Source organism: Mus pahari, chromosome 17, assembly GCF_900095145.1.
Source record: "Mus pahari chromosome 17, PAHARI_EIJ_v1.1, whole genome shotgun sequence".
Classification (NCBI taxonomy): domain Eukaryota; kingdom Metazoa; phylum Chordata; class Mammalia; order Rodentia; family Muridae; genus Mus; species Mus pahari.
This window is the reverse complement of record NC_034606.1, coordinates 10,463,097-10,474,778: the sequence shown is the minus strand read 5'-3', so window position 1 is coordinate 10,474,778 and position 11,682 is coordinate 10,463,097. Positions and strand designations below refer to the sequence as shown.

General features: G+C 38.9%; 1 protein-coding gene and 1 non-coding gene across 2 annotated transcripts in view; one reads left to right on the top strand and one right to left on the bottom strand.

Annotated features, from left to right (window-relative positions):
* Positions 1–3,880, top strand: part of Tmem74 (transmembrane protein 74) — a 4,591-nt gene extending 711 nt beyond the window's left edge. The window contains exon 2 of the mRNA XM_021217333.2: positions 1,270–3,880. Coding sequence (XP_021072992.1) covers positions 1,672–2,589 — 918 coding nt within the window. The 5' untranslated portion in view covers positions 1,270–1,671 and the 3' untranslated portion in view covers positions 2,590–3,880. The remainder of the gene's footprint in view (positions 1–1,269) is intronic.
* Positions 3,881–4,003: 123 nt separating this feature from the next.
* Positions 4,004–4,110, bottom strand: LOC115062467. Its single transcript, XR_003842419.1, has one exon. It is a non-coding gene; the product is annotated as a U6 spliceosomal RNA (small nuclear RNA).
* Positions 4,111–11,682: the final 7,572 nt, after the last annotated feature.

The window sequence follows — 11,682 nt, the reverse complement described above, 5'->3', positions numbered from 1 at the left end:
ATTGAGAGAGATTCCCGGTTTGTTATAAATTGGAAGTTTCGTGAGGGACCCTGCCAGTTTTATCTAAAGGAGTCTAATATGATTAGCTAATTGTGCCAAAGGTTAATCAGAGCGACTCGTGCCTCGGAGTCCATCTGTGATGATTTCGGTAATTGATGGAACCTGTTCCCATTGCTTCCATCATTGAAGGATTCTTCTGTGGGGGCTTAACCACATAATGAAAGAAAACTCTAATTCGGTTACAGTTTCCTTACTCTTAGCACTGTGTTTTTCTCCTTTTCGTTGTTGTTCTTTTTATAATTTTAGTACACAGGACCGGGTGGGGCGAGCTTGAAGTGCAGCAGGAAGCATGACCATGTCAAGGTTCTTTTCCGTTCTGTGAGTTGCCTGGTTGTCTTAAGGGAGGCTTGCTTGAACCTCTGTCACCAGCTGCTGGAATTGGGGATTTTGACTCTTACCCTTCCAGTCATGGATTAAACAACTCTGGATTGAAATAAAAGCAAAAGGAGTTATTGACTAAACCCCTATATTTGATGAGAGTGGGGATGAATTTTTATTCCCCAGGAAGCTAGCAGAGACAGGAAAAGATGGGCAGATGACTTACTGTTCAACACAGAATGCTATCTTATCAAGACTCTTGGTAACGTGGAAGTGAGAGAGTGCCATAGATAATGTTTCAGGGCTAGCCTTGGAAATTGCTTCTCACTCCTCACCCTACTCGTGCTGGGTTTGTAAACACTTCTGGGTGGCTATTTTCTCTTGTTTGTTTGTTGGCAAACAGTAGGGAAAAGTAACTCACTGAGTGGGAACAGCAGATGCTCTGGAAGCAGTGTGTATGTGTGTGAAGTGGACTGGCTCATTGTGTTTTGTAGCAATCACAGTGATGTGGGTAGGATGCCCCTGTGGAAGAGGGAGTGGATTAAGCAGAGTAGTGGTGCGTATGGGTATTTACCACCCAACCCAGAGGTGCTAACCATTTCAGCAGGTGAATCACTAGTTCTGATCCCTCCTTTAGTCACTGGCTGATTAAGTCATCCTTTTCATTCACTTCATAGCTGCTAAATCAAGATGCTGATGCAACTGGCCACAGCTGAGAGGAGCAGGCATTCATTAATGCTGATCTGTATTAGAATCTGTTCTGAACTGGAGTATAAACATACAGTTTAATTGAATTGGTTAGGAAGTCTGCTCTTGCTCAAGACTTCTAGAAATCCAACAGCTCTGCTCAAAAAGGGCCCTGCCTTTCTTCTCATTTGTGTCTTTCTACAGGAAACTTGCCTTCTCGTTTGAGGGATTCTGTCACAGCAATGTGTGAGTCCCTGGATAAATTTGGCTTGGTGACGGCAGTGTGCTCTTCCCAGAGATTCTGCCACATTCTCCTTGCTCCTTTTCTGGCCTGACCCCAGTTTTTCACTGTTAACGTCCGTGACAAGTCAGAAGATTTGCCCCTTCCATGATCTTCTGTTCTCAGGTTCCCTTTCCAGTGTTTGCCACTCTGATGAGAAACTGAGGCCAAGGTGCCTTCAACCAGCCATGGCTGTAAAGGGAATGAGGACCAGAGGAGCAGGCCTCCCTACAGTACGGGATTAAATTCTGCCAGATTCTTCTTATCTAATTGTGTTGCTGCTAGAAAAAGTTTGGAAATTTTGGGGAGAAATCTAGCCAACTCCCATGGAGCTCCACTCTCTGTCTAAGAGGAACAGCCCAGTGGACCCATGCAATGTTTTGGAGTGGAGTTCAGGAGAGACTTCTGGTGACCATACAGAAGAGGCAAACATCAGAGATGCTCTTTGCTATCAGAAAAACTTGGCATCGACACCCAGGGCAGATGTGGTGGAAGTGTGTAGACTTAGCACTTCTCCAGCATCCCCATCCTCCTTGCTCCAGGACAATGCTATTCAAACAAGCTTCTTCCCATCCGGACCTTCTGACTCAGGGAACAACCAAGTAATGGCTGATCGCAAAGTCTGTAATTGTTGCAGCCAGGAACTAGAAACTTCTTTTACTTACGTGGATGAGAACGTCAACTTGGAACAGAGAAGTCAGAGGTCACCATCAGCCAAAGGTAGTAATCACCCTGTAGATCTGGGATGGGAAAACCCTAACGAATGGTCTCATGAGACTGCCATGTCCTTGATGTCTGAAGACGACGATGATACAAGTTCAGAAGCCACATCTTCAGGGAAGTCTGTAGACTATGGTTTCATCAGTGCTATCTTGTTCTTGGTCACTGGTATCTTGCTAGTGATCATTTCTTATATTGTCCCTCGGGAGGTGACAGTGGATCCCAACACAGTGGCAGCCCGGGAGATGGAACGCCTAGAAAAGGAGAGTGCAATGCTAGGCGCACACCTGGACCGTTGTGTGATCGCTGGGCTCTGCCTCCTCACCCTCGGGGGAGTTGTTCTGTCTTGCTTGCTGATGATGTCTATGTGGAAGGGAGAGCTCTATCGTCGAAATAGATTTGCCTCTTCCAAAGAGTCTGCAAAACTCTATGGTTCTTTCAACTTCAGGATGAAAACTGGTACTAATGAAGATACTCTGGAACTATCCTTGGTAGAGGAAGATGCCCTTGCTGTACAGAGTTAGTTCTAAAATCCTCGAGAGACAGCCATACCTTTTATATGAAAAAAATTAAGTCATGGGTCCTTTATTTGTTTGATGAGAAAAGTGTTCCACCACACACAAACTAAATGCCAGTGAATGTTTTATTTCCATAAATCTTGTGTAATAAAGCCTATGTAAGTTGTAAAAGAAACCATAGCCAGCTAATCCCTACTTGCTACAAACTGAAAACTAATTCATCTGAAATCACTATGTGTTTCTACTTCTAAACAAAATACTTCTGCTGACCTAATATATAAGTGTTGTCTTATACATAAACATGGAGATCATTACTAGGGACTAGAAGGGCTCCTGCATAATGCGATCACTTGGCAATCTATTCCATGAAACATTAGCACTAATTAAATAGTAAGGCTTAAATTTAACTCCCAAAGGTACTTTTCCATTTTCTTTCTACATTTTCTTCCTGTAATTTGTCTAAACCCTAAAGTGTAGACTTTGGCAGCGTGAATATTTTGAAAGCTAAGGATTTGGTTATTTTTTTTAAAAGCTATAAGAAATTATATTTTAAATTAATGCTATATTTAGAAGTGACAACTATGTCATTAATATGTACCATATAATAAAGGTAATGATACAAACCTTGTTCAGACCCATGTGAGGTTAACAAACTGTTATCAAAAAGTATTTCCTTATGCATTTGTTCCCAACGAAGTAGAAGGATTTGCTGATGCAGTTTGTTTCCTGTTTGTGGATTTGCACTCAGTTTGATGACCCGTGGCCTTGAAATCTTTACTACTTCTCACATATGTGTGGCAAAGCATTGGACTGTTAAAACACATCCAGACAGATCTGAATCATGAGTGGGCCTGGCATTCTCCCAGGTGACGTTTTGTGGTGATCGTTTGGAGAAAACATGCAGAGTAGGTGCAGCTAGACCTGTGAGAACTCTGCCTAGCATAAGCCATTACTTAAAGAGTCCTTAAGCCTGTAGCCAAATCTTACACTGGGAGTTGTGTTCATTATGTGTTCTGACTCATCTTGCCATCTCTAAAGATCATTCAGAGAACCTTCTACTTCGGATCTTTAAGGACCATGCTCTTGCCTCGTAAAGTAAAAATGTCTAGTTTATGGGAAGTACTGTGGGCAAGGTGGTCAGGAAAGGGATGGGAAGAAAGGCCTTGAATTCCACTTATGTTCCACGAAGTGGTCCCACCCTCCCATTTAGATATTTTAATTAGTATGTTACAAAGACTATTGATTTCATTCTTTAAAAAGGACTGGAGCTAAGCATGGGTGTGAGTGAAGGGATGAGCTAGTGACAAAGGTATTTCATTGTTGATTTTTTTTTTTTTTTTTTTTTTTTTTTTTGCAAATTTACTGAGTTTACCTTTTATTTTTTTATAAATACTTGAAATTTGGCAAAAGGATATAACAGAAAAATATGGAACGCTTCACGAATTTGCGTGTCATCCTTGTGCAGGGGCCATGCTAATCTTCTCTGTATCGTTCCAATTTTAGTATATGTGCTGCCGAAGCGAGCACACATTGGAGATTCTTAAGAACACCTAAGTCTAATGCAGATATCTATGTTGTCATTGAGGAGGAGGGGTAAACTGTATGAGTTTGCGGATCTGTATGAATGGGCTCTTGTGGGTAACAGAGGCAGTTGTTGAGTTAGCTTTAATAAGAGGTAAAGGAAAATGTAGTAAGGAAAGGAGAGGCATGGATGACAACATGTCACAGAATCCTTAGGTAAAAATAAGAATACACACACACACACACACACACACACACAATGCCAAGGCCAGTTTGGACTACATACGGAGTTCCAGTACAGAATACAGAGTGGGACTCTGCTTCAAAACATCAAAACATAATAAAATATCCATGATTATTTATATGAGATCTCTGAATTTGGTTTTTATTTATTTGTAAGCCATAATTAATTGGCTGCATAGCAAATAAGACAGGAATAATTTGTGGTCCAATTTTCAGTTCTTCAAGAGTTTGAAAATTAAACACGAAGGCTGTATTTTCAATCATATAAAACTGATGATAAAGGAAGAAAAAGTCAGAGTTCATAGAGGAAAAGTTAATGAAGATTTTAAATGAAAAGTAAGTAAATGCCCATTTCTGCCTTCTCTAAAACTGTTCAAACACAGATAGCATGATATTTAAGTTTTGCTGATCTGAGGGAAGGCACCCAAGGGAAACAATTCAGAAAGTCACCCGGATACTTTCTTTAGGTTGTGCTGATGTAATTCTGATAATTGCCTTAATTGACTTTCCTCCAGGTTTTCTATTTGCATTGCTCTCACCCATTCTGTTAGTGCCTGACTTTGAGATGATTGCTTGAATTTAAAATGAAGCTGAGGAATATGGACATGACTCATGGGTTCAGCACTTGCCTGTATGGGAGGCCATGAGTGGAGCCCTCAACACTGCAAGAAAATAAAGATAAAGGCAGCACAGGCAAAGAAAAATTCTGAGTTTTCTGCACTTTCTGCATTGTATTGATTTCAGTACAATGTAGAGTAGTTTGGGTACTAGAATTACTGTGGCCTGACCATGTGAGAAACCAGACACTGGACAGACTCAGGCTGTGCTTTAACCTTGGATCTTTCTCCGGCTTCCTGGATATGTCTTCTGCAAAATGCCCACTGTTATCTGGAAGCTTCATTAGGCAGTGTAAGCTTCTAACATTACTAATAAAACTGTCCCCTTTGTGGGTACTGGAAACTGCTGCAGAACTTGTTCAGTTCTCTTTGCAATGCCATCTCCTGGCCAGCCATTATATCCCTGACATAACCATGCAATGTAATGTACTGGCCTGTCATGTGAATCTCTTCTTTATGGCCATCTTGCTATGGATCTGATTTGCTTTTTACAAACAGAAGAATGCTTGGAACCACCAAGTTCTCTCTGACCTGGGGTGTTTTCACTCATGTGATGGCTTAATTCAGTAAAACCCAGACACTTACCTTGTTATCAACAACTTAAAATATCTGAGCCCATCCTCTCCCTTTAAAAAAAAAAATCTGGATTAAGGCCCAGTTTGACCAGGGCTAGCACACATCTGTTAGGTACAAATGTAAATAAACACTCCCACACCAAATTTGTGTGCCTTCCTTTCCTTTGCTCCTAAAGTGAAGTCAAATAATTAAAAATACACCATGGTAATTGAATATCAAGAATGAAGGATATGAGTGCATATATATTTCTGTTTTCTTTTAAATTTCTTTACAAGAAGAAAGCATCTTAAATAATTACATCTGAATGTTGTGGATTTCATCTTTCAAATGTGCACACATATGATTAATGGTCCAGATTAATGGTCAAAGCAAAAGAGAAAATGTCTATGTATCTATTAGAAGTCTTTCTTTTTCAAAAACAATTTTTTATTAGATATTTTCTTCATTTACATTTCAAATCCTATCCCAAAAGTTCCCAATACCCTCCCCCACCCCTGCTCCCCAACCCATCCACCCCCGCTTCCTGGCCCTGGCATTCCCCTGTACTGTGGCATATAATCTTCGTAAGACCAAGGGCCTCTCCTTCCAACTCAAGCTGCCACAGAAAGGTGGCCTTACAAAAGGGATTGACAATGTTTGTCAATTGTTCCCTGGTGACAGCAAGATATAATATTATCTGCTGGATCTAACTGCACCAAAAAACAAGTCCCACCCTTACAGCTTTCTGGCATGGCTTAAGATTTTATAAGACAGGGCAGAAACAATAATCATGATGAAGAGAATTAAAATGAAGTCCCAGTAGGCTTCTCCCAGCACCGGGGAACTCATAAGACAGATAATTAACAGTTTTAACTGTTGGTTTCCTTTTGGCTATAACTTTTTATGGTTCACACAGTATTCTACAAAATATCTCTTTTAGTTTTTATGGGCATACAACTTTGGAATTAATTTGCCTGAGTGATATCAATACTGTCAATTGCAAGATGTTGCTGCAAACACAGAATTGCTTTTTGAAAACATCATGACTTACCTTAAAACCATACTCATTGCTTTTGTTTGTTAAGTATGCAGATTGATGTGTGCAAGCATATATGTTAGGGTATGTTTTGTAGGTATGTAACATTTATATTCCTAAGCTGTTCTTAGACTAAAGTCTTATTGGAATTTGCCATGCCTTCATGTTAATTTTGTGAACAGGAAGTGTTTTACAAGTAACTATGCAGAGTCTGGAATCAACCTCAGAATGAAAATACTAAAAGTACACAAACCTTCTTTGCCATTGTTGTTCAGAGTCTCACAAATGCTTTTGATTTATTTATAACCTTGCAATTATAAGCTCATAAGTATTCAGAATATTTATAAACGATTTTAACTTGAGTTACAGTTTTCTTACTGAGAAACGTGGGCAGCATTGTCCTTGGCTCCAAAGTTGAATGGTTCCTCTGTGGTTCAGGAACAGCTAGTCTTACTTCTCTGTCTCATTGCTTCCTATATAGAATGCAAGCAAGTTCAAGTATGAAGACAAAGATGGACCCTCTCTGCTGTGTATTTCTCTGTGATTCTCTTCTGCCTTTTCATTCTACTTTTCTTGCCAAATCAAAGTAATTGATGTTGATTTGTATTTTCTGAGATTATAAAGGGCAATCACAAAACATGATGGGCTTTTCCCTCATAGTACCGATGCTGTATATGTTAATAGTGTATCCTTTTATTTAAAAACATAAAAATTGAAAAGTTTTCAGTGTGTTTAACTTCATTGAAGTCTAATATAATGCATATTTGGTCTTTTAAAATTATCTTTTAAAATTATTCATGTACAAGAAAAATAAATAAAAGTAGTATTTACCCCAAAGTCAAGTGTAACATTCTTTCTACCCTATCATTAAACTTTCTTATTAATTTTGCTTTGTATATATGAAATAGTGAAAGCTATTTAGAGTTCTCTAAATTACTTGGTATTGAACTTAAAGTATGAATTGCATGATTTGAATAGACATTTTAAGAGCACTTAGCTGAAAATCTAAGGTATTATACCTTGACCAGCATGACTTAATGCCTTTACTAGGGAAATATATGTGGGGGTGGCAATGGAATGAAGAAAGAATGGGCAGACAGACATACATACAGAAAAGCTAGGGGTCAGGTGGGCTTTGATGGGGTGGCACTGACTACCAAACAACTGCGAACCTCAGCATGTTTATTATGTCCGTAACATATTAGCTATTATGTCAATAGCTAATTCCTCATTAGCTATTCTGTATAGAAGATACCAGTAGTTGGGCAGTCTTATGCTGTAAACATCCAGGAGGAGGAAGCTACAGTTGCTGTTTTATGCACATAGGGGTTAATCATTTGTAAACATCTGTAGTCGGGCCAAAAGAAGGCTTTGTCTTTCTGATCCTGACCTGGGGAAAGGCCTACCAGTGTTCCATGGGTCCAAGTCCTTGGTCCTTGACATTGCTGTGTCCATGTCAAAATACAGATTCATCGAAGACTCTTTTACTCCTTCTACGTTCTCTCAAGGCTCCTCCCCTTCTCACAGGAGTAGACACTGAATGATAGTTTATCCCTTCTCTCAACCTTTTCAACTGAATTTTGATACCCGTTTCTTCTGTAATAAGTAGAATTGTATCTTTGTTGTGTATGAGTGTTGTCAAGGTCAATTGGATCTAAAAAGAGAATTAGAAGAGAGGACTGATAGGTATTCCCCCCCCCCCAGTGTTTTAAAAGAGAAAATAAGATTTATTGCTTATTATTAAGAAGAAAAAACTCTTGTTACTTCCACATACATATATATTTCTAGAATATGATTTGTCTTCTTAACTAACTCTAGTCATCCAGGAGGAGTTAAGAAAGATAAATTTCACAGTTTTCTTCTACAAGGTCCTTGCAGGTCACAGAAAGGATAGTTTTAGGAACATACTATGATGTTGCCCCCTTTATAGATGCTGCTGTTTACAAAACTGGAGGGTAAACAGGAGTTTGAAAGGTAGCAGACAGATACTCCATCACCATAAAATTAATCTGTCTTAGCTGACCCTCAGTCCTGTGCAAGCCATTAACCGTGGTTTCATTATATATTTGAGACCGGAGCATGCCAAAACCTACTGGTAACTGCTGTCACTTCGAACATCTCTGTTTTTGTCAAGCATATTACATCAATAAACATAAAGGTCTGTATACTCTAAGTGAGAGCATCATCCACTTAATATTTCTATAGTGAGGCCAAAACTAATTTTCTAAAGACTCCACAAAAGACACACTCCAGTATTTTTTTGTTTAGTTAAAAATATAAGCTATAATAGATGACATTCAGATTGCCTGTATGATTTTTGTATTTTAAAAGCGTCTGGATATTAAGCTAGTGCCTATGATTTTAGCTCATAGACAGCAAGAAGTTCTTTTTTGGGTATGCATCATGTGCTTTTTGATAGAAGCTTCACCTCAGTCAATTCTCACCCTATTCCTACAAGTTGCTTATTACTGTTAGCTTTCTAATAACAAATAGAAAAAAAAAGTTTAAAAACATTAAGCTATTGCCCCAAAGTATATAATACTAAGCAGTAGAAAATGAAAATTTAGAAGTTTTTATTGGCAATCCTATTTTTTTTCAAAGTTAGAAGAACTTCTACCCAAGCAAAAACTTCTATTTATGCTATGTTGCTTTATATTATCGTGTTTAAAATGGTTGGTGGAAACCTACATAGGCATTTTTTTAGTGTTAAAAATAAAATATAGTCATTTTTCCTAAGTACAAAATCATATAGTCTTGCAGTATGGATTCCTAGAAGAGATAGAAAGCCATACTTGAATGATTACTCTCCACTGAGTATTTTGTATTTATATAGTATGTCTTGCACAATCTTCACAGCACATGATTCCATAAGAGTGTCAAAATCAAGAAGACAGGTCTTGAAGTTTGAATGACTGTTCATTTCCCCTTTTCTTGTCCAGCGGTTGGAGCCAAAGTTTCATTGTACATAATATGATGTTATTTGCCTTGTGGAATGTTTATGAAACTTAAACTTATCTCCATGATAGACTATGTTTCTTCTTCCTGTCTCTCATGTCCATCTTCCTCTTCTCTCCACAATTCTTTTATACTCCCCTTTTCTCTTCCTTTACTTTCTCCCCCTTCTTCATGATCACAGTCATCACCATTATCAATATTTTCAAGGACAAATCCTTCACTCCAGTGCCTCAGGCTTCTGCTATTGGCATCCCCCAAGACTTTTCTTTATAAGAGAAAAAAATAATGCAGATAACTGTCTTTTTTGCTTAATTGCAGCATAAAACTGTAGATTATTTTGTACTCAAATTCTCCAAACCTTAAATAGTTTAGAGCCCCATCTGTATGTTCAATAGCAGAAAATTCAGTTGTCTTTTGAATAGAAGAATTTTGCCGCACAGAAACTGAACAAAGACCTTTTGTTTAATTGAAACACCACTCCCATCCTCCTTCTTCTCCACTCCCCTCTGTCTCTGTATTTGTCCTGTAGAAAACTAAAAGATTGTGGAGTGATCACTCTGGCAAAAGACTTTCTTCATTTAGCCAGCCTGCAGAGTTCATGTGCTTCAATTTATCTTTGACTTTTACTTAACCTTGTCAAACTATCAAAAACTGCTCTGGAATGCAAATGATATTAAGAAAAAAATGCAGTTCCAGGACAGCCAGGGATACACAGAGAAACCCTGTCTCAAGAGAAAATAAAGACAAAAAGAAAAGGAAAAAAAATGGTACAAGAAAAAGAAAAATTACCACAAGTTGATCTCATTTTCTCCAGGATAATTAAATAAAATATTGTGCAGTACCATTTGCTGCTAACTGAATTCATGGCAAGGAAACCAGGGCATCAGAGCAGAAAGAAAGCAAAGCCAGCAATCGCTGGCCTACAACAATACCTTCTCCAAATGATTTCAGATGAGAATTTCCAGATGGCAGACAGAATGAAAGGGGCTGAGAGGGCTGATGCTAGATTCTAAATTGTAAGAGATAAGACTGAGAAACTGAGGTTCAAAACTTGATCAATAATGAAAGCTTACATTGGCAGTCATTCTAGAGATAGAGCTGCTGAGGACAATTTCAAGAGACTCAGTAAACTGAGAAAGGGATGCTCTTCAGTCAGAAAGATAATTCAGGTCTGGAGAAAAGAGAATTTGATTTTGAGATCTGATTATAATGGGAAGGAAGAAGTGCAACACAAGTGTTGCTTAAGAAATGTCTTTGTCAAGTCATGGTTCTTTGCCCATTTGACCCTCAGAAAAACAGCTGATGACCAACATTATGCTAGTAGGAAGCCCCATAGGGAAATACAAGCATCCTTCAAAGAAAGCTGCTTCTAAATACCTCATTCAGATGTAGTCCTAGGGAATTAAGAATAATAAACTTCCAGAGGTTTAATTGAGGCATCCAGGAAAACAGTAGGCAATCAGGTGCATTCAGAAAGTAGAAAGGAGCCCAGCAAAGGGATTTTTCCCTCACCCTTTGTAGAAGAGCTGCAAAATTCCTGTCTGGCAAAATCTCAGCACTTTTGTGAACAGGAAACCACTAGGAGAGCGTTTCTGGTGTTTACCATGTCTCTGCTTCATTGTCCTTCACTTTATGTTCAGTGACTTCTCTCTCTCTCTCTCTCTCTCTCTCTCTCTCTCTCTCTCTCTCTCTCTCTCTCTCTTACAGTTTCACAGATTGCATGAAGAGACATCTGAAGGCTATGAAGGATATTGTGCATTTTGGAGGTATTAGTTTAGGAACTACAAGCAATAGAGAGATAGGACTTTTTTTTATTAGATATTTTCTTTATTTACATTTCAAATGCTATCCAGAAAGTTCCCTATACCTTCCCTCCGCCCCTGCTCCCTTACTCACCCACTCCCACTTCTTGACCCTGGCATTCCCCTGTACTGGGGCATATATAGTTTGCAAGACCAAGGGGCCTCTCTTCCCAGTGATGGCCAAATAGGCCATCTTCTACTACATATGTAGCGAGAGACACGAGATCTCGGGGTACTGGTTAGTTCATATTGTTGTTCCACCTACAGGGTTGCAGACCCCTTCAGGTCCTTGGGTACTTTCTCTAGCTCCTCCATTGGGGACCCTGTGTTCCTTCCAATAGCTGACTGTGAGCATCTGCTTCTGTTTTTG